The 22,915-nt window shown below is 44.7% G+C and overlaps 1 protein-coding gene across 3 annotated transcripts in view; it reads left to right on the top strand.

Moving 5' to 3' along the window:
• The window catches only part of LOC133260415 (suppression of tumorigenicity 18 protein), a 90,438-nt gene that overhangs the window by 44,464 nt on the left and 23,059 nt on the right, over positions 1 to 22,915 (top strand). For all 3 annotated transcript variants that reach the window (XR_009740807.1, XM_061438739.1, XM_061438738.1), the window contains exons 6-11: positions 939 to 1,073; positions 2,188 to 2,278; positions 3,231 to 3,335; positions 6,337 to 6,524; positions 9,024 to 9,235; positions 18,393 to 18,638. Coding sequence is in view for 2 of the 3 variants with exons in the window: in XM_061438739.1 (XP_061294723.1) it covers positions 939 to 1,073; positions 2,188 to 2,278; positions 3,231 to 3,335; positions 6,337 to 6,524; positions 9,024 to 9,235; positions 18,393 to 18,638 (977 nt within the window). In the remaining variant the exon portion in view is untranslated. The remainder of the gene's footprint in view (positions 1 to 938; positions 1,074 to 2,187; positions 2,279 to 3,230; positions 3,336 to 6,336; positions 6,525 to 9,023; positions 9,236 to 18,392; positions 18,639 to 22,915) is intronic.

Raw genomic sequence — 22,915 nt, 5'->3', positions numbered from 1 at the left:
ATGCACACACAGACACATACTCACACATATTGTCTAACCCCCAGCCTCAGGCGTGCTGGGAAATGAGGACCCTGAGCTGTCTTCTGCCCGCGCCCTCTAGGCCGCCTGACTGCGTGGGTTACTAGGTGTCCCTTTCCTCTACAGCTGCACATGTGATCTACCCCTGCCCCCCACCGTGTTCTGACAGTGCCCTGTGAACCACTCCAGGCTGCCCCACTCTCTGTGCTCCCACACTTTGCAGGTCTCCCCCAAGGACGCGTCCTTGCTAAGCCTCTGTCTTCAGTTTCTGCGCAAGGAGTGAAACCATAGCCCCTTCTCCTCCTTGGCTGCTGCGAGTTGATCCAGGGCTGTCGACCACAGGGGTCTGGGCCTCCCGGACCCCTACAGCCCTGTCCACCAGCCGGGACTGGCGAGAGGTGGCCTCTTGTCAGGTCAGCCTCCCAACGTGGCTGGAACCCAGAGCCCTGGGGCCACTGCATCTGCCACCAGGACCTGCTGGGCTGGCCAGGCAGTCCCTCCTCAAATAGAACAGCTTCTTCATCGTGTGATGGTTGAGCCTGGCTTTTCCAGATTCCCTCAATAAGAGACAGTGTGGGTTTAAATAAATTCCTTCTCTTTTGCTTTTCTGGAGCCTACTCATCCTCTGGTGTAGGGCTGACTTTTCTCAACTACGATCTGACATGACAACTGGAAACCATCACTGTGTTTCGACACACCCTCGCCCTATCTCAGCCTCTGCTTAAGATACCAAAACAATCAGAGAGAAAGCACTTTTTCTGCTTCCGCAGGTCTTAGTGGAGGGTCTTATTCAGGGCGATTTGAGGCGAGTGTTTATTATGTGGAGGCTGAGCAGCATGAGAAGGCTGCCCCCACAAGGGCTGCTCTCTGCAGGGAGGGCGAGGACTGACCAGCTGTCTTTCCGTTTAATTCCTCCATAGACTCACCGAGGCCTGAGAAGAGGGAGACCAAGTGCCCCATCCCCGGGTGCGACGGCACAGGGCACGTGACGGGACTATACCCCCACCACCGCAGCCTTTCGGGGTGCCCCCACAAAGTGCGGGTCCCCCTGGAGAGTGAGTGCCGCCTGGCCCTGGAAGAAGTCCATGGGGTCGCCACTTTCTCCTCCAGTTTGGGATTAGACATGAAAACACCAAGTTTTCTCTCTGTGTCAAGACAATTTCCATCTAGCCGGGTGTTTTAAAATACAGCATATTCATAAAAAATTGGGGTGCAGTGAGGCCAACAGATCAAGAGATGACTGACGTTGAAAACATAACTTGCTTCTCATAGTTCCCAAGAGGAGGGGGCTCCTCAGGCCAGGCATTGGCCTCCAGGGAAGTACCAGGGCCAGCAGGGAAGGTGGGGGAGTTGAGAGTGGGGAAGAATCGTTGGCAAGAGCCTTCGCTGAAGTAAGCCGGTCTCGATCAACCAGTTGGAATTTTTCCTGGGAGCTCTGGAGCTTGGGGGCTGTCTGTGGTTGTCTGGGACCTGGCCCTGGGGTTAGAACAGGTGGAGAGTGTCCTGGAGTGAGAATCAGATGGGGGAGGATGTCAGACATGAACTCCAATTGGCTGGTTTGCATTTGAAAAGTGTTTACAACCTCTGGGAATTAGGGAGCCCCAGGTGGGGCCATCTCCCCAGAGTCAGCAAGCCCCAACGTCAAGGCCTCAGAATATACAGAAGATAAAAGGCCTGAGTGATGCTCTGTGTGCCCTGTGGTCCCTTCTCACCTGAGATTCCGGAGCATCACCTGTGTCCCCCACCTCCTTGGCAGCAGGGACACCTGGCATCTGAGGCATCGCCCAGGACATTCCTGCAGAGTGAGGGCCTGTTGGTCCCTTCACCCATGTCCCCCCATGAGCCCCAAAACTGGAGGGAGAGGGGAGGGAAGAGCTGCTCCTAAGCTTTGAAATACCTGCAGGCTCCGTCCTCTATTTTGGAGCCTCTTATTGAAACAGCTCTTAGGCCACACAGCCCGCCCTCATGGGCATGTCTCAGTGCCAGCCGCCCCAAAGACGTTTAATACTGGACATCCGCATGGGCTTCTGGTCTTCAACGGAAGCTGTATGGGAAGGGAGCAAGCTGGATTGTAACTAAATTCATTTGGATGCGAAGTTGAGATATCAGTTTCTTGGCATGTGATGTACTGGTAGTAAATTGCTCTTTTCTTTGCTATTTTGTGCTTAGTTCTTGCCATGCATGAAAATGTGCTCAAGTGCCCCACCCCGGGATGCACGGGACGAGGGCATGTGAACAGCAACCGCAACACGCACAGGAGGTAAAACGAATGAGACTCCAGGGACTCAACCTGTGTTATCACTATTGCTGGATCACTGTCAACTGTGTTAGCACTTGACATAGATAAGAAATTCTCAATGTGTGGAGAGTAAAAAATAAAATACCTCATTATTTCCCTAGAAATTTTCATAGAGCAGCCAACAAAAAATGTCATATTTGAACACCAGGGGTAGATACTCATATAGGGACACACACAGAGTGTGACCTCTGCTCTGAACATCCCCAGAGCTGTTTGATATTGGAAAGAGTGGCTTAGGGGTTCTCTTGAACCCCATCCAATGTACATTAAAGCAGTCACCATAGAACTTCAGATTACTGAAGGTAAACATCATTTCATTTCATTGAGAGTTATTCCACAGAGATCGCAACTAACTTAAAACACATATGTGCATTTATGTGTTGCGTACATGTAAATATTTTGGTAAAATGCTTATTGTTTTACATATATTATGTATAGATTATGTAATCATGAGATACTATTTGATGCATATGCATATTGCCAGAAAACTTATATTCTGTACTCTCCATTTAAACTAAGATGTAAAATTAAGTTCCTAACATTTTGCCTATAGACTCTAAGCTATTATATCATGAAATTAGCTATAACTGGACAATTGCCGTTGGATGAGTGCATTCTGTTAATACTTAAAATATCACCAAGTTTCCAAATAATTGTTATATCTCCTTTACATAATATTTTTATTTTTAAATGAGTTTGTTTTCTATCACCTCTGAGATGAGGTTTGGTGACAAATGTTGACACAGTAGTTTGCAAAGCCCTCTGGGATCTTTTAGGATGATAATGGTGCTAAGAGAACTATTAATATTATTACGACAACATTTGGTGCACGCCAAGGATGAGTGAGGTAGGTGCCCAAGCAAATTACATTCTCTTTTTAACTCAGACCTGCCCACTTTTTTTTTTTAAACAGTCTTTCTGGTTGTCCAATTGCTGCAGCTGAAAAACTGGCAATGTCCCAGGACAAAAGTCAGCTTGATTCTCCCAAAACCGGACAGTGTCCTGAGCAGGGTCACAGGTATGACAGTCCCCTATGCTCCCTGTGTTCGGAGATCCTACACTGAGGGTCCCTCACCCCCCACGTGTCAGCACCATGGGCCACCTTCGTTTCAGTGCACAGCAGCCACTGTCCACTTGAGAGGCCGGTCCGGTTCAACATCATGTCACTGAAATGAACTGCTAGACCCTCCAGAAGTTCAACTTAAAATTAAGCTGTGTGCAGAGTTATGTAATGTGGATGAATCAAAAAGATATGAAATATATGATAACATGGGCTTCCCTGATAGCTCAGTTGGTAAAGAATTTGTCTGCAATGCAGGAGACCCCAGTTCAATTCCTGGGTTGGGAAGATCTGCTGGAGAAGGGATAGGCTACCCACTCCAGTATTCTTGGGCTCCCCTGGTAAAGAATCTACCTGCAATTCTGAAGACCTGGGTTTGATCCCTGGGTTGGGAAGATCCTCTGGAGAAGGGAAAGGCTACCCACTCCAGTATTGTGGCCTGGAGAACGCCGTGGACTGTATATCCATGGGGTCACAAAGAGTCGGACATGACTGAGTGACTTTCACTTTCACTTCATATGATAGCATGTATTAATCAAAGTTCTGTGTCACTCAATGCAAGCCCTCCCACGAGTCAGGCAGGCACCACCTTATGGTTGACGTAACCACTTTCCTGGTGGCTCAGACGGCAAAACATCTGCCTGTAATGCAGGAGGCCCGGGTTCGATTCCTGGGTCGGGAAGATCCCCTGGAGAAGGAAATGGCAGTGCACTCCAGCACTCTTGCCTGGAAAATCCCGTGGATGGAGGAGCCTGATAGGCTACAGTCCATGGGGTCGCAAAGAGTCAGACACGACTGAACGATTTCATTTCCATCTCATAAATCTCATCACTCAAAATATGTGATGCTGTATATTCATCCTTCTCTTTCAGATACGCATATAGTTTCTTTAAAACAGAAATTCATTCCAAACTGGTAACTTGTAATAAAATACCTCCTGTTGGTCCTGGGTCCTCTACATTCTCAAGCACTTTGGAGGGCTTTACATACACCTAAATAATGACAGGGGACCAGACAGTGTGAAATGATGCACTTGTTAACACAAAAATCACACATGCAGGAAAGAAACGATTTCAGGATTATAACAGATAACCAGATCTTCATTGTTGTTACTGAGACACTGAGCTGAGAAGAACAGTTGTTAGGAACATTTTTAAGATATGGTACCCCTTAATACTGGCTTCTGTAGATTTAATTAAAGGGTCAATTGGCGTGACTTTGCCAAGAATCAAAATTACATGAGTGAGAAAGATGAGTCAAGCAAAGATCATGATGAATTACTGAGTAGCTATCAATTAAAAATCTTATAACAAGAGTTTTTGTCAGTATTACTGTATTTTCTAGTTTCTCCCTTAGTAAGTTGTTTTTTTGGCTATGCTGGGTCTTTGTTGCCTCCAGGGCTTTCTCTAGTTGTGGCAAGCGGGAGCTGCTCTCCAGTTTCAGTGGCTTCTCTTATTGCAGGGGCTTCTCTGGTGGATCAGATGGTAATGAATCTACCTACAATACAGGAGACCCATGTTCCATCCCTCGGTTGGGAAGATCCCCTGGAGAAGGGAATGGCAAACCATTCCAGTGTTCTTGCCTGGGAAATCCTATGGACAGAGGAGCCTGGTGGGCTACAGTCCATGGGATCGCACAGAGTCAGACATGACTGAGTGACTAACATTTTAACTTTCTTTCACTCTTGTTGCAGAGCACAGACTCTAGGCCTGAGGGCTTTAGTAGTTGTGGTAAAAGGGCTTAGTTGCTCTATGGCATGTGGGATCTTCCCTAACCAGGGGTTGAACCTGTTTTCCCTGTATTGGGAGTTGGATTCTTAATCCCTCAACCACCAGAGAAGTTCCCTAAGGAGGTTATTTATCAAACGCAGAAATAGCATTATTTCATTTTGCCCATTACTTAAAAGAGACGTATTATTTTAGGCTAGAACACTGCTGCAATATTAGGGCTATAAATCTAGTTATTTATGCCATAACAAGATCAACTAATCACTTAAATATTTTGATGTAGCACTCAAAAGGTTTTTACCTAATCCAAGAAATATCACAGAAACTTTGACATTCTGATGAGCAAAGTATGTTTTGGTGGGAAAAATAAGCAAAATAATAAATTTTGATACTACTAAATTGTGAAAGGTATATTTGTGTTCTTTAGCCTTAGACCACAGCACCACAACATTTGTGTTTTCCTTAGTTGACATTGGTGCTGCACAGACATGATGCCCTGGTTTAATCCAGACAGTAATTCTAAAGGAATATTTAAGTCATATTTAGCTTGGATTAAGATAACTCTATTGAAAAATGTGATAGCTATTATAGTAATTTCAATTCATATTGAAGCAATGGCAATTTAATAGATAAAATATTGAAATACTACCTAATACAGCAAAAGCATTTAATCTGAACTCGGGGGAAAAAAGTAAAAAGGCTCAGAAGTTCCTGGTTCAGAAATCTAGTCTCTGGTGCGGACACTGACCCTGTTGGACGTCAGGGTCCTGCTGGCTCTGCCAAACAGAATATGATGACATTTCCTCACTAGCGACGGCCGTGACTTTCACGGCTACTCTGATGAACAGTGGGATGCGTGCACCTTATCAGTACCCTGGTGGTGGTAACATGACCCTTTTCTCTAAGTAGATCAGAGTGCAAATAGACATCACATACTTGCTCCTTAACCATCTTTATTAATGAGTGGAGGATGATGCTCCCTCTGTTACTGATGAGAGACTCAGACAAGCCATGTACAACTGCCCCCCACACCCTCCGACTAGGCCACCCAGGGCCCAAAGCACCTCCTTGTCCCTCCACCCTGTCTGGCTGTGACCACAGTGCTTTTCCCCAGTGCGTATCTCTGTAGCACCCACGGGTGTGACATATCCAACCTGCTTTAAATTCTGACTCTGGGACGCTCACTAAGAGTGTCCTCCTATTTCTCTCAAGCTCTGTGCCTCTCTCTTCAGGACGAGCTTGGTGAAGCAAATTGAATTCAACTTCCGATCACAAGCCATCACGTCTCCCAGAGCCACGGTGTCAAAAGAGCAAGAGAAGTTTGGAAAAATACCCTTCGATTACGCCAGTTTTGATGCCCAGGTTTTTGGTAAATGCCCCCTTGTACAAACAGGTCGGAAAACACCACCATTTCCTGAATGTAAGCTTTAATTCCAATACTTATCCCCCAAAATGTATCTTGTGTATGTGTGTGTTATGGGAGGGGATGCATTTAAATAGGTAATATACTATTTATTGGTAATATTTAGCAATATTTAATAGGTAATATACTATTTCTGGGAGGAGAGAAAATATATAGTGAAATAAAATAAGAATAACAATTATAAGTTAATCAGTACTATTGATGTTACATGATGTTACACTGAATATGGTGAATAGTTTGTGTTTTAATTATTCTACAAATATGGTGCCATTGTTGAATCTAAATACAGTAATTCTGACAAAATATTTAATTCTCATTTAGCCAGGATTGGGTTTAGTACACTGAAAACTGCAATAGCTATTATAATACAGTAATTTTAATTCATATTAAAATTATGAAAATCTAATAGGTAAAATCAGAGAAGGCAATGGCACCCCACTCCAGTACTCTTGCCTGGAAAATCCTATTGATGGAGGACCCTGGTAGGCTGCAGTCCATGGGATCACTAAGAGTTGGACACGACTGAGCGATTTCACCTTTAACTTTTCACTTTCATGCATTGGAGAAGGAAATGGCAACCCACTCCAGTGTTCTTGCCTGGAGAATCCCAGGGACGGGGGAGCCTGGTGGGCTGCCATCTATGGGGTCGCACAGAGTCGGACACGACTGAAGCGACTTAGCAGTAGCAGCAGCAATAGGTAAAATAGCGAAATACTACTTAAAGTATTACTTGCATTAGCAAAAGCTTTCAGGCTTAAGGTGGGAGAAAAAGTGAAAGGTCTAGGAGGAAACTCATAATTCAAAAATCAAGATTTTACTAGAAAAAAAAAGTGTGGCTATGGAGATGTTCACCCACAGATTTAAGAATTAATGCAGAAATGTGTTCATTCTCTAACAATGACACATTTGTATGGACGGTCATAATGCAAAGGCACTTGTAACACATAAAACTTGATGTTTTTACTAATAGTTTTCTCCAGTTGTTTAGAGTCCTTGAATATTCTAATGAGTAGGTGAGATTTTTCACCTGGGGATAAATCCAGGAATGATTTCTACAAAGGGAAATAATCCTCCAGTTGGAGTCCTCCATAGACCATGAATTTTTCACAGTGTTGTGCAGGTCCCTGGGCTCCCTTTGATCTGACACATAGTTACCTAGATGTGGTGCTCTTAGGAACACAGAATGTTTCTCCCTTCTGTGATATGAATCACCAAATTTTTCAAAGAACTTGAATGCGGTATAAAACCCAACAGTGGCTAAACAGACTAGGGAGGAGTGTGTCCATCAATTAGAATATATTGTACTCTAAAAGATTGTTTTACCTGTTCTTACTAAAAATAAAGTATAACCAACATAGGTAACCACTGACAACCTATTAGATTCAAGGGGAAAATTATACACAGAAATACACACACAGTGTTTTGTATCTATATGCAGATAGTTTTCTTTTATATATATATAAAATAGACACACATACATATATATTTAATTCAGGTGAAACTAGTTAATAAGAGCCTTCTAAATATTCATATAATATGGATACTGGTTTAAAAAGTAGAATTTTCAGTGACATTTTTATAACTACAGGAATAACATTTGGTAATGCTTTAAACTATATTTTATGAAAAATAATGATCAAACATTTAAAATAAACACTACATTCAGTAAAACAGCCAAATGCCTTTATAGCCCACATTAAATTTTGGATGTGCCTCCCAGTCCCTGAATGATGTTTGCAAACACCCAGAGTAAAGAGAAACATCTTTAATTCTCTCAGGGACACCCTGGTACCCATAGTAGAAGCATAAGGGAGGACTCAGCCTTGATAACTCAGTGCTTTTCTGTTCACCTTGAGAACTTGGGCTCAGTCCATCCCCTACTCGCTGCCCTGCGCCTGAACACAAAAATGAAGTAAAAAAAAAAAAAAAAAGCTTCATCATCTCCTCAGGTCCACCAAGTTGGAGGAAGAGAAACTGCTACTGATTTAAGCACAAAACAAACCCGCATAACAAATAGCAAAGCATGCAATTCTGAATCTAAGTATAAATTGTTGGTGTGAGAACAAATATGAAGCAGTCCATTTCCTCCGCAGGGATCGCTGATTCTCGTACCTACACTGTTTGTGGGTGTTGTGGCCTTAAGCCTCTCTAGTCCCTGATAAGTTTCACTAGCATAGACTTGAATCTACCATTTTTACCACCTGTGCTGCCAGAGCACGTGCCCAGTCACCTGAGTTAGAGTTTTTCTCATAAAACGTATAAATACAAAAAATATTAAGAGAATAGGCCTTCCTTCTCCGCAGTCACCTTGTTTGATATATGAACTCCAGTGAAAACCAATCTGAATAACATTCATTTAAGGTACACAGAGAGAATGGATTGTGTTTCTGTGTATTCTTCACGTATTTTCATGCAAGAAGTTCTGTCTTTCAAACAAGTCTATTTAATGAGTAAATCCATGTTTGTGCAATTGCTAATCAAATCTCTCTTCAACAGCGAAGCATTTTTCCAGTCCAGGGAAATTTCCCCCCCGGCTGCCGAGTGCAGGCGCCCACACACAGAGCCCAGGCCGTGCCAGCTCCTACGGCTCCGGCCAGCGCAGTGAAGACACCCACATCGCAGCAGCTGCGGCCATCCTGAACCTGTCCACCCGCTGCCGGGAAGCCGCCGACATCCTCGCCAACAGACAGCAGGGTCTGCACGCCAAGGTAGGCAGGCCAAGAGCCCGGAGGGGGGCCAGCGGCTCGCCGTGAGGATAGGCTGCCTCCGCAATCCTGGCCATGCTCACCACCTCCGTGGCCTGGCCCCCTTTGTCTTTGGGAAGGGGTGAGCCTGATGGATTCAAGGAGCAGGGAGACCATGGCTCATTTGCAGGTTGTGCAGGGAAGCTGGGTGGGGGGTGTGGAGACTGGCTGGGGAGCCCAGTGGATTCTAAACCTCTTTTTGTGTTGGGGTCTTGGCCATAGCGGCATGAACACAGACAGCACTAGAATCTGTCTGAACAGCAGAGACTGTTCGCTGTCTGAGAATCAAAGATGGTAAGATGTATTTAATGAAACCGCCACTTGTAAAACATGGCAAAATTCATGACATCTCATTACTGTGTGTGGAACCATCATAGAGCATAAAATAGTCTGAGATGCTGTCATTTTTCTCAAAGGACATCATAAAACCTGGGTCCATTAAGTCAACAAGAGAAGGATCAAGGGCTCTTGAGAGCTCAGGGCCCAAATTCAAATCCAGAACCAAATTCTAGGAAGTTTCTGAAGATCCCCATCTTTCTGGAGCTCACAAAATTAATCACCTTTCTCTAATAACCTCTCCTCTCCAACTAACAAGGAGAAGTAGACACCTGTGTTTAGGATGTCTTGATGAAAATAAAAACCAAAGATCCTTTGTGTGTTGGCTTTTGAGGAGGGAGTCGTGATGTTTCAGAGTAACAGTGACCATCAGATGGGGTGCCAGAACTGGCTGCAGGCAGCTAGAGCCAGCAACTTCTGTCTACATGGAAAGCTGTTAAAAGAAATTGTTTTCCTACCTAGCTGGGAGAAGCTAGCTGACAGAGCATGCCCAGGCTGGTTTGGAAAAAAGTGAAAGTGTTAGTCACTCAGTTGTGTCCAACTCTTTGCAACCCCATGGACTGTAACCTGCCAGGCTCCTCTGTCCATGGGATTCTTCAGGCAAGATACTGGAGTGGGTAGCCATTCCTTTCTCCAGGGAATCTTCCAGACCTAGGGATCAAACCTGGGTCTCCCGCATTGCAGGCAGATTCTTTATCGTCTGAGCCACTAAAGAAGTGGTGATTAGAGAAGAGAGTTCCCCTTGCTCTGGGTGGAAGATGCCCCGGTTAAACTCTAACGCAAACTCCGTGAGCACAGGCATTCGCTCCCCTTTCCCTTTAAGCTCAGCCCATCCCGGTGCAGTCAGCTGCTCACCTGTGTGCATGCCAGGCCTTCAGGAGAGCAGGGCGCACAGTGGCATGGCGCATTTGACAGAAGAATCAGAATTAGCTTCTGGACAGGTCTGAGCCAAGTAAACCCCAGGAAGAGTTGGTGGCCAAAAACCACTCAAAAATCGTTTTAAACAAATGAGTTCCTTAAACAAAGAAAAACACATTGCCTCAAAAATATAAAGAAAACTCCAATTTCCCCAGAAATCACAGTCAGAGATTATTTACATAAATGAATGATTTTGGGTCCTTTAGAATGTAACTTTGGTTATTCTTAAATTCTTAAATTTTAAAAACCTGAATACATTTCTCCTTTTTAAAGGGATGTTCTAATGTGCAGCTCATTGGAGTGATACTAAACTGTCTTCCTTCTTATTTGCTTTATTGTCAGTTTAGGCTGTCCTGTAAGAAAAAAGGGGCTTCCCTGGTGACTCAGCAGTAAAAAATCCACCTGTAGTACATGAGACATTGGTTTGATCCCTAGGTCAGGAAGCTCTCCTGGAGGAGGGCATAGCAACCCACTCCAGTAATCTTGCCTGTAGAATCCCATGGACAGAGGAGCCTGGTGGGCTACAGTCCATGGGGTCTTAAAGAGTCAGACACGACTATAGCAACTGAGCACACATGCACACATAATAAAAGCGCCAGCGTTATAATGGTTAACGCTACTTAACTTTGCTTAAGTGAGTGGTTGTAGGGTGAAGGCTCTACGTGGATAGGTACAGTTTGGTTCCTTCACCTTTTACCTTTGTATTCTCCACGTTCTATCAATTGCTGAAGTCAAGCAGTGAATCCAACAAAGATGACAGGAACCCCCCAAATGTCTGAGCCCCCAAACTGTCAACCACACCTTAACTGCAGGAGCCCCGCCACGGATGAGACCATAAGAGTCGAAGGGCCAGAAAGTGCGGCGGTCGGTTTTTTAGAGAATCTGTGATGCTGGCAGTTTTCAAAACCTTTTTCCCATGAACGTTTCTCGCTGGACATCGTGGGTGGTAAACAGGATCAGTGTGGCCCCCTGCACGGTCACCTTGTGTCAGCCTCCTCCACGCCTGCATTTGCACACGACTGTAACGATTTGCAGAGTTCTATCCTGGTTGGATTCTATTTTCTGACCTTAAAAGAGAATCTCATACATTCCTGAAACCACAAAAAGTAATTATTGTAGCAAAAAAAAAAAAAAAAAGAGAGAGAGAAAAAGCCAAAGTAATTAACCCTGAAATATGGGCTCCAATGCAGCAATGCCCTGTGCCTGCCGTTTCTGTTGTCCACAATGCCCTCTGCTCCGTGCCCTTTGTTTCACGTAGGATTAAGTGTAAACAGTCTCGCTCCGCACTGAATACTAGCCTGATTCTCTCTCCACCAGGATGCGGGGCTTCCTTCATGGTGGGTGTTTGGTGTGTTTGTTTTTGCTGATTAGAATTCAGAGACCTCTTGAGTTCCTGGTTCGGAAAACAGGATATAGAAATACATGGCTTTCCCCCATTCTCAACTTCTGGAGCTGAGCATAGAAGCACTGTTGATGGACTAGAGAGATTCTGGCAGGAGGATTCAACTGTCCCAACTGGAGAGTCCGGAGGTGCTGGGCTGCCCAACAGAGTAGAGTCCCTCAGAGACCCTGTCTTCAAGAATCATACGGTTAAAGAAGGACGAAAAACGTTGTCACTGCAGGAGGAGAGCAAGGTCTTCAGAGGGGCCTTTCCTGAGGTCCAGGGGAGGTGTGGGTGATTCTATAGGGAATTTGACCAGAACTTTGACAAAGGATTTATTTTCTTCTGCCTCCGTCTGGTCCTTTCCTTCCCTCAGTGAGCTTCTTGGAAGTTGTTTAAAGAGCCCAAGAGGAGAACAAGTTACGAATCTTGCATGTGGGCATGACTTTGTTAAAATCAAGCCAAATGACACTGACCTTGAGACTGGCTTCATACCCACTCATCAGGGCTAATACAAGTTCTTTCAAGCTATGTGCAAAGTCATAACTCACCCCAAGTTTGGCAGGATAACTGAATTCGTGATATGCAAAATCCCTACTCATGTGTAAGATAAGACAGCAGAGGCAAACCTCAGGGAGGCAAGAGAACCTCTTCCAAAAACAATGAAGAACGTTATAAACATTCTGAAGTGTTCTCCTTTCCGAGTTTCTCAGCCTGAGTGTCTGCCTACCCCACACGCCTCCTTCACCGCCCAGCCCTGGGTGGAGGTGCCAGTCGCTGCCTGAGCTCACATTCACTACATCCTAAAAGTAGATCTTAGAAAGAACAGCTCCTGTTAAAATCCAATCCAGCACTTACACAGCATGTCCACACTGCCTAAATCACCTGTGGGTGTTTTAAGTATCTCTTTGAGAAATCAAGTCAGAGAAAAATTAGTAATAGCAATACCAAGTGGAGATCATTGTGGTTACAGACACTTGTTTGAAGCATGAGCCATAGTGTGATACTGGAACTGTCCTTAGTCCTGAGATTTGTAGCCTGTGCTTCATTTCCATGTGGAATTCCTGTGAGTTCGCAAAACATAGGTGGACCACAGCTTCAGACATTCCCCCTTGAGTCTGGAGATGGTGCTCCTGAGATAAGCACAGGGCTGAGGACAACCAGGCAGCAGGAGGAGTGAGCAGCGGGGGTTTACGGGGTCCACGCCATCCTCCTTCCTCCCCACCTTCCTCCTCCTCCTCCTCCCTCGTCAGCAGAGGTAGGAACAGGCACACAGTCTATCTTTATCCCAATCCCTGCCGCTTGCCAAGTGTTCTGTTGTTTGTTTTGGTGTTTTCCCCACCTGTTTAGACAAAGTGGCATATGCACAGTGTGCCTTAAAAGAAAACAAAAAATTGACACTTGCTTGAAATGTTTAAAGTTCAAAGTCTGTTTTGTGCTTGAACAAGGCCGAGAAACAACACGCTATCACATCTCCACTCCTGCTGCCTTCTCTCAGAAATAGCCCGGTGGCTCTGGGGATGGTTAGAATCCAAAATCAGCCTTTTTCAGTAACTTTAATGTGAAGTCAGATGCTGCGCACAACGTGAGTGAACTGCTCTGAGGGACTGTAGTCAGGATCTCAGAGAACCAGTGCTGTGTGTGGGGAAACCACCTCTTTGCTTCCGTGTAGAACGGCATAGGGAGATCTCTTAGAGTCCAAAAACCCAATCAAATTATGATTATTATCAGTTGTGTTGTTTACTGAATACCTACTATGTGTCAGGCACTATAAATGAGCCCTCTGCACATAATGTACCGTGTGCTTAGTCACTCAGTCATGTCTGACTCTGTGCGACCCCATGGATTGTAGACTGCCAGCCTCCTCTGTCCATGGAATTCTCCAGGCAAGAATACTGGAGTGGGTTGCCATGCCCTTCTCCAAGGGATCTTCCCAACCCAAGGATCGAACCCAGGTCTCCTGCATTGCAAGTGGATTCTTTACTGTCTGAGCCACCAGGGAAGTCCAGGAATACTTGAATGGCATCTCATTTTGCAGGTGAAGAAAGTAGTGCAGAAATATTAAATAATTGCTCCTAAATGGCACAGCTACAACTGTTGGAGATAAAACTTGAATTCTTGCCTAACTTTTGATCTCCTTGATGAATTTATCATTCCCTGGTGTACAAACTACTGGTCTACCAAGAGTTTTCACTATGACATTAAGTGTCAAACAAAGATTTAGGGGAAAAGATTGTAAATTTAGCTTCCCTGGTGGCTCAGGTGGTAAAGGATCTGCCTGCAATGCAGGAGACCTGGGTTCAATCCCTGGGTCAGGAAGATCTCCTGGAGGAGGGAATGGCAACCCACTCAGTATTCTTGCCTGGACAATCCCATGGGCAGAGGCACCTGGTGAGCTACAGTCCATGAGATTTTAGAGATTCAGACATGACTGAGAGACTAAATAACACTTTAATTTTATACCTTCTCTCAGTCACTTACTTCTCTTCTGAATTCCATCACAGGATTTCTATTAGTATATCTCACGAGTCATACTCTTAATAGCATTAATATTAATATTCAATTGCTATTTAGTAAGAATAAGATGTTTTCAGTTCATTTATTTTATTCATTTATTCATTTAATTTTTTGAGGTATGTGTGATCTTAGTTCCCTGACAAGGGACCAAACCCATACCCCCCGTAGAAGAAGCACAGAGTCTTAACCACTGGACCTTAGGGAAGTCCCAGTTTGTTTATTGTTAGTACCTGGTTACCCTTTTTTGAGGATAAGCAAGAGGATTTTATTTTTTTATATTAATTCGATTTTTAATTTAATTTTTATTTTATATTATAGTTGATTTACAGTATGGTATTAGTTCATGGTATACAGCAAACTGATTCAATTGTACATACACATATATCCTTTCTTTTTCAGGTTCTTTTCCCATATAGGTCATTACAGATTATTGAGTAGAGTGCCCTGTGCTATAAATAACTTGGGGTTAACATATACACACTTGTCCTCTGAAACATATTTTCAAAGTAGGCAGGGTATCGTTAACAAGGACTTTCTGTATAGCACAGTGAACTGTATTCAGTACCCTGCCTACTTTGAAAACATGTTTCAGAGGACTTCCAATATGAAGAAGATGTTTCCGCCCCCTGAATCAGGAACAGAAGAGCCTTAGTGGCGAGATGGAGCAGAAACCCGTCTGCAGACCCCCTCCTCTTGCACTTGTCTTAGCGCTGTCACAAAACGAGGAGGTGGTTCAACCTCTCCTTATTAACAATGGAGAATATGCCAAATAAGGAAAACAAGGCTATCTTATTCTACCAACACCTTGGAAGTTAATGCTTTTCATAATCAGAACATTTAAAGTAAAATTACAGTTTTGTTTTTTTATTTACTTTGTCACCATCTTTGAATGTAAGATAATTTTTTTATTTTTGAAACAATATAGTATTATCATTTTCCTGGGAAATATTTGAGGAAAAGAGCCCTTAGCCTATCCTTGCAAGAATTTATGTGATTCCCTTTTGTTCTTCTTCAGAAAACGATTTTCTTCCCATTTTCCCTAGTTGTAAGTGTAATCAAAATTGCAGGTTGTCTCCTGCTTTCAGTGACATAAGTCTTTTCCCTGTTGAAACAAAGTCCTTGAAATTATCATTTTACTGATCACATAATGTGCCAGTTAATAAGTACAGTGTAATATTGTCCCTGTTTTGGCAGACATCTGAGTCACTACTGATTTTATAGTACAGATAAGGCTTATAATAGATAATCACCTCAACTTTCAGCTGAATAATAATTTATAATTGTATAATTTATATATACATTACATAAAGTAAAATAATAATTTGTAGTCAATTTCACTAAAAATGTCCTATATGCATCAAATAAGCTTCTTGAAGGCAGCGACACTAGATTTCTCCATTTTCTTTTGCCCTAAATATACTGGCTTGAAAATGTTATGTGCTTTCTCAATCCTTTTGAAAATCAGCACCTCACAGGGAATATCTCTAACTAAGAAGTGGCTGAATTACATGGTCACTGATGTTGCTCCGAAGTTGGAGAGTATATGAGCAGTGTTAGACCAGGCTCAAGAAGTTTAAAATTCAAATAAGATCTAAGCCCTTTGAGAAATGAGCATCTTAGTAGTCAGGCTGGGGATCCCTGTCTGGGTAGGGCTGTCCTCTCCCCCTCCTATGGCCTCTCCCACCACCACCACCCGCTCCTCATTGCCCTGCCATGTGGAGTTTCAAGCACAGAGAGAAATGATGTCTATTGATACTGCTCTGAATGAAATCCATGCAGTAAACGTGTGATCCACCCATCCATGGGCAGAAAGGGGCCCTTCTCTGGTGCTGTGTGTAATTGTCGAGTGCATCTGTGAGCTCACTTAAAGCCCATCTGTACCCGCATGGCCGCCTGCTACCCGCTCCCCTTCCCCAGCACGGTCAGGTGCTCAGAGCAGCCGGCTGGGGCACGGGGCACAGAAAACCACCTCTTTCAAACATTAGGAATGATTTTTTTTTTCAATCAACCTATGATTACTCAACATGTAGAACCACCACAACTCTGAGAATCTCTGTTTTTTTTTTCTCATTTACTCATTGGAAGTTTTTTTTTTTTTTTTTTTAGTTTCCTGTAGAAACTAAAATATATATTAGTGTTGTCTTGGAATAGTTGGTATTTTTTTTTTCAGCAAGCTCGAATCTGCACTATTTATGGGTTTTGCACTATAAAATGCTGCAGCCCAGTCACGTGGCTCCCTTTTCCTAAGCCATCTGTCACAGAGGTCTGGAATTTTATGTGAATGTTGGTTGTGCAGTCTTAACCCAAGTTTTTTTTATTTTTTTATGAAAAAAATGTCAGCAACTACAATATTTAGCATTTTACTTTACATTGGCCATTAAACTTGATTGCTATAGCTCTGTTTCATTGCTATAGTTACATATCAGCATTGAAGCCAAAAGTTGTTTTGATGTGCTTGTGGCAGACTGCACTGTACTGTGGAGAGAGTGTGCAGCACAGATATGGTTAATATCTTGGATTTTTGTAACTAAGGTTTATTAATGCTGGTATAAAAATGTATTTGATATTATACAGATGGCATAAGATGTGGTGGTTACTAAGTTATTATCCTGGATAAGCTCTACTGTGAAATTCAGGGCTTAAAACTATCACAGGAGATTAAACTATTTACTAAAAAGGACAGAAAGACAGGACGAAAGCATCTTAGTACAAATACATTAGAAGTGTATTTACCTCCCATAGATATCGTAAAGCATCTTTACCTGAGAGATTGAGAACAAAAACTTTGCAGGTAAAACAAGCAGACAGAAGAGATGCTTTTATTTTTTAATTCAGCAACAGTACAGTGGACCTCATCTCAGTGGGAACGTTGGGGAGGGGATAAGGGCAGAGTGTAACTGGGGGGTTAAAATAAACCTCTGGGAAGTAGCTGTTAGGGATCTTAGGAACATATTCAGGGAAGTCTCCTGCTTTTCCAGACAAAAGAAACAGAGGAGAGACATTGTCTAGAAGTTAATTGTGAATTGACGGACGGCAATGAGAACCCCGGGAAGGTATTCCTTTGACCCACTTAGGAGGGTAAAAAGCTCACTCTCCGAGAGTCCTGGGAGTTACTGTCTGGCAGCGTTCACGATTCAGGACCGTGCACACCATCCTCGGGCACGTGACTTGCAGAAGGGCCAGGATGCATGGGGACCTTGTTGGCACTTGAACCTTAAAAACAAAACGAAGCTCAGCCAAGGTCTCCCGAGGAGAAATGTCGTGAGGCAGAATTAAAGTCTCATACTGAGTATCTGGAAAATAATCACCTTTATTCTGGAGTTTTCAGTGTAGAGCTTAACCTCCTACCCCTACCCGGGTCATGCTGCCAGCTGCCACCTCACGTCCCCGAGGGGGAACTAGGCGTGCACTGCCCACCTCCCCCAGCCCACCCCCCATGAGTTAACCAAGCTTTTCTGGTTCAAGTCACTCAGGGTAAAATGTCACTGTCACAGTAATCTAATATGGTTCTAATATTTCCCAATAAAAATTCTCTCCCAGCTGGTTATTTTCTGCATGTTTTTCATGTTGGGAGGGGGATAGTGTGTCTCTTTATTAACTCCAGTGTTAATGCTTTAAAGGATGAATTGGGAGTGATAATTCTGCAAACTAGAAAGGAAGATTTAAAGCTAAACTTAAAAAAAAAAAGATAAAATATGTTTAGCCAGTACATTTAGTATTTGGACCATCTTACTTATATTTAGGCTTACATTGCTTAAACCCAGAAACACGAAACTCCCTAATGGGGCTGCTCTGAAAAGTCTGCCTAAGAATTGAACATTAACCAAAGCGAATCAGAAAGCGAGATTTAAAATCAGATATACTTCCATAAAAGCTTGCATTTAAAATGATCCCTTAAAAGCCCCACATGGCCAGGCTACCACTGCAAACTGCTTACATGGTTTTTTTTTTGTTTCCTGTTATACACAGGGGGCCGAGATAGAAGTGGATGAGAATGGCACGTTGGACTTAAGCATGAAAAAAGCTCGAATCCTGGACAAAGTTGCACCCCTAACTTCCACTAACCCTTCTGTTCCAACTGCTTCCTCATCCCCGTTCAAAACCAGCAGCCTTCTGGTCAACGCTGCCTTCTACCAGGCCCTGTGTGACCACGAAGGCTGGGACACGCCCATCAACTATAGCAAAGCCCACGGGAAGACGGAGGAGGAGAAAGAGGTACTGTTCCAGTGTCTATCAATAAGTTGGAGACAGAGCGTGATCGGATAGTGTGGTCCACTTATTCCTCCTGCACATTTCTCACCATCCTATTTAGATAACACGTAATTCTGTAGCTGGTTTTTGATTTTGGTAAAGCGATGATTTTAAATTTCAGAAGATATTTACAAATGAATTCAACATTTCCCATCCCTTGCCTAAAACGAGATGTCATTAGAGTCTGTCATATCACCGTTAAGGGTTGAGTTGTATGCACTGAGAGGTGGTGTCATCTATCCTGGGACATGGCAGCCTGTGAGCCGTGAGCCCATGTGTCTCTGCACCAGAGGCTGGAACACGAGAGCAAATCTGTACAGGGATGCTTCTTGTCAAATTCCCTTCCGTGGTTTCATGGAGGGATGGTGTGGGCATCCCTCCATGCAGAGCTGTAGTCCAGGGACTGATCCTGGCTATCGGGTGTCCAAGCTGTGGCAACCCCAGAGCTGTGAGCTGGGTTATCCCTGGAGGTGGAGTCACCCCGGAAGTCAGATGTTGTGCAGGAAGACATCAGCTTCCTCTCATGGCTGGAGCCCCCTGGGGTGGGTCTGATGAGCCCCGACTCAGTGTCATTCCAAAGAGTTCACGGCTACACCCCCCACTGGTTAGACTCTGGGTCACTGCACATGTGACCCCAGCCTTCCTGCAAGGCTGTCTGTCCTAGGGAAGTGCTTGGTGCTTGCCAGCTGACACGTTTGAAGAACTGAAGTAGACATTTGGAAGTAAGCATCATCCCCCTTTTTTCAGATATGTGAAGCTCAGAGACTTTGGAGGGAGGCTAATTTGATTTTAACATATACTTTATTTTTTATTGAAGTATAGTTGGTTTACAATATCATATAAGTTTCAAGAGTACAGCACAGTGCTTCAGATACATATACATACACACATATATACATATATATGGGCTTCCCTGGTGGCTCAAATGGTAAAGAATCTACCTACAATGCAGGAGACTGGGGTTCGATCCCTGGGTCGGGAAAATTCCCTGGAGGAGGAAATGGCAACCCACTCCAGTATTCTTGCTTGGGAAATCCCATGGATAGAGGAGCCTGGCGGGTTACAGTCCATGGGGTCACAAAGAGTTGGACACGACTGAGTGACTAACACTACTCACTCTGCATATATATATATATATGTGTATGTGCGTGTGTATTCTTTTCCAGATTCTTTTCCCTTACAGATTATTACATAATACTGAGTATAGTTCCCTGTGTGACTTGAGCATCTTCCTTAACATCTCTGGGCATGAGTCAGTGTCAATGGCAGTGATCAAAAAATTGGGGTGTTTTCTGTTCCCCTTCTGTCCTTCCCTTCCACCCTCCCCCCACACACACTTTCATTGGCATCCCCATGTCCAGTAAGACTGGCCCCGAGGACGTAGGACACCCATCTGGTAGGAGAACCAAACTGTAGCCAAGCTCCTGGATGAGTGAGCAGTCAAGCAGGCGTGCAGAATAGCTGGAGGGGGAGTGGCCTGGAGGAGCCTCCAGGACCCAAGGCAGCTCTGCGTCTCCGTCACCACCAGCCACACCTTCCCAGGAGGGCAGGGGTCTCCTACAGCAGCAGGTTCCAGTTAGATTATGCCATGTGGGGCTTAGTCACTGTCCTTTCTTTGGCTTTTAAAAGTTCACCCAAGTATTTAGGGATGGTTTGAGTTAATCTATCATAACACTACTTTAGAAAAATTTTCTTAAATCACACACATCCAACTTTAATGTAAAACAGACCCTGCAAAGTGTAAGAAGCTGGTTTGCCTCAGGTGGTGATTGAGAATTGGTGAACATGTGTCTCTGTCTTCCTTTGCATTCCCTAGTCAGCTTGTGCAAAGTCCCCAAGGTTACACCTTGTTTTTGTCATTGCCGTATAATCCAGAAATGTGCCTACATTCACACTTGCCATCACTCCACACCGGGGTCCGAGGTGGAGATGAGGTGGTGGGGGTGGATCCTTTGGAAGCACAGCCCAGATGAGAGCAAGGATGGTGATTCTTCTGAGTCAGGGACACCCCCAGTCCAGAAGACCCCCTCTATTGCCAATCAGTCTCCTGCCTAAACCACTCCCAAATGAGGGCACCTAATCCTTGGGGGCAGGAGGAGAAGGGGACGACAGAGGATGAGACGGCTGGATGGCATCACTGACTCGATGGCCGTGAGTCTGAGTGAACTCCAGGAGTTGGTGATGGACAGGGAGGCCTGGCGTGCTGCGATTCATGGGGTCGCAAAGAGTCGGACACGACTGAGTGACTGAACTGAACTGAACTGAATCCCAGCTATGAGACCTGGAGGTCCAGTCAAAAATGTGTGGCACGGAGGATGGTCCCTTACAGAGTGACCGTTAGTGCATCCTTGTTCTTAGGCGAGTCCACTGGGATGAAACCCCCCACGTTGGAGAGGCTTGGTGCCATGTGCTGGGGGCTTGGACTTTCTCTTCCTCATCCTTGCAACCCCACTGTATACCAGCCATGGTCACTGTTCACCCCAAGTCTTCTTTCTGCTTGCACAGGGTCAGACATCCGGTCCAGTCCCCACCAGTAACAAAGCAAAGTGGGTTCTTGCTCTCTTTCAGGGTCTTTGTGTCGTTTGACACAGGTTCTGATGGCTCAGTGGTAAAAAACCTGCCTGCCAACACAAGAGATGCAAGAAATGTGGGTTTGATCCCTGGGTCAGGAAGATCTCTTGGAGGAGGAAATGGTGACCCTCTCCAGTATTCTTGTCTGGAAAATCCCTGGGAATGGACAGAGGAGCCTGGCAGGCTATAGCCTATGGGGTTGCAAGAGTTGGACATGACTTAGCTGTAAACCACCACCATAATGTCTGTAGCAATGTCTGCAGGGTACTCCTTATATTCTGGGCACTCCTGCCACTTAGGGGTTGAGTAGGTCCCTTGGGGACCTCCTTGGCTATGTGTACTTCTTAACACTTAGCAGAAAGTAAAGTCTCATAACAAATATTCTCTCCTTAGAAACATGTGAGGAGTCATCTGGGCAGCTTTGTGGATTCAGCTGGGGTCCATTCCTATCTAATGCTGATGGAGCTGACATCCCAGTGCAGTCATGGGGAAGATGGATCATTTCGATTAGACGTCTGCTCTTTTCAGAGCGGCTTACTTCCTTCAGGTCTGCTAGTGCAGGCTAACTGCTACAACTTGCAACCTAAGTATCTGACATCTGGGCTTCCCAGGTGGAGCTAGTGGCAAAGAACCCACCTGCCAGTGCAGGAGACATAAGAGACATGGGTGCGATCCCTGGGTTGGGACGATCCCCTGGAGAAGGAAATGCAACCCACTCCAGTATTCTTGCCTGTAGAATCTCATGGACAGAGGAGCCTGGCCAGCTACAGTCCCTGGGGTCGCAAAGAGTCAGACATGACTGAAGTGACTTAGCACACAGCACACATCTGATATCTGGGATTGACAAGCTACTGGAAGTTCGATGTTATAACAAGAACAAAGACGGCTTTGGAGATCCTGAGTTCCTGGAGTCCTAGAGCTTGCGCTAGGTTTGAGTTGACAAGGTAGTTTTTAAGCTCAGTGCCTATTGTCAGGGTCTGAGCGTGGGTGGTTCACTGCTGGGCGCTATCCCTGCGGGACACACACAAAAGTGCTTCTGAATCCCCGTAAGCCCTGGGACAGTTCCTTACCCCTGCTCTTTGTTCCTGAGTCCATGCCAAGGTGATTTACATGTGTGAAAGAAAGAGAGTATTTTTCACATTCTGTTCTGACCCAGAAAGAGAAATGTGATGCTCAATAGTTATTATTTTGTAGAAATCGATGGTAGTCAATGTCCTCGTTGCGAAGGTACAACGCAACGCAACACCCCTCAGAGGGTGGCCACACTGAGTCGGAATAAGGATGATGGCTCTTTCTCTACAGTGTCTGATTCTCCTGACTAATCTGAAGAGCAGGATTATTACCAAAGTTTCTAGAGAAGGAAATTGAAGCCAGATGGAGTGAACTTGCTGTTCTTTGGTCATATAGAAATTAAGTAATGGGCCTGGGTGGCAGGACCAGGTGCCATCTCAGGATGGCAGGACCAGAGTTCTGAGCCCGGGTGCAGAACATGGCCAGTGACCATGCAAACCAGGGACGGATGGTCCTGGCTGTGCTTCCCGGGAGCTCTGCCGAGATGCTGCTCAGGGTCCCAGGGTGCTCTGTGAACCTGGGCTGCTCTCAACTCCACATACTTCACATTCTCCACACACCCTCACACCCCACACCCACACAGCCCCAGACCCCACATG

The sequence above is a fragment of the Bos javanicus genome, chromosome 14 (assembly GCF_032452875.1).
Source record: "Bos javanicus breed banteng chromosome 14, ARS-OSU_banteng_1.0, whole genome shotgun sequence".
NCBI lineage: Eukaryota > Metazoa > Chordata > Mammalia > Artiodactyla > Bovidae > Bos > Bos javanicus.
The sequence above is the reverse complement of the archived record's forward strand: the minus strand, read 5'-3'. Positions and strand labels throughout refer to the sequence as shown.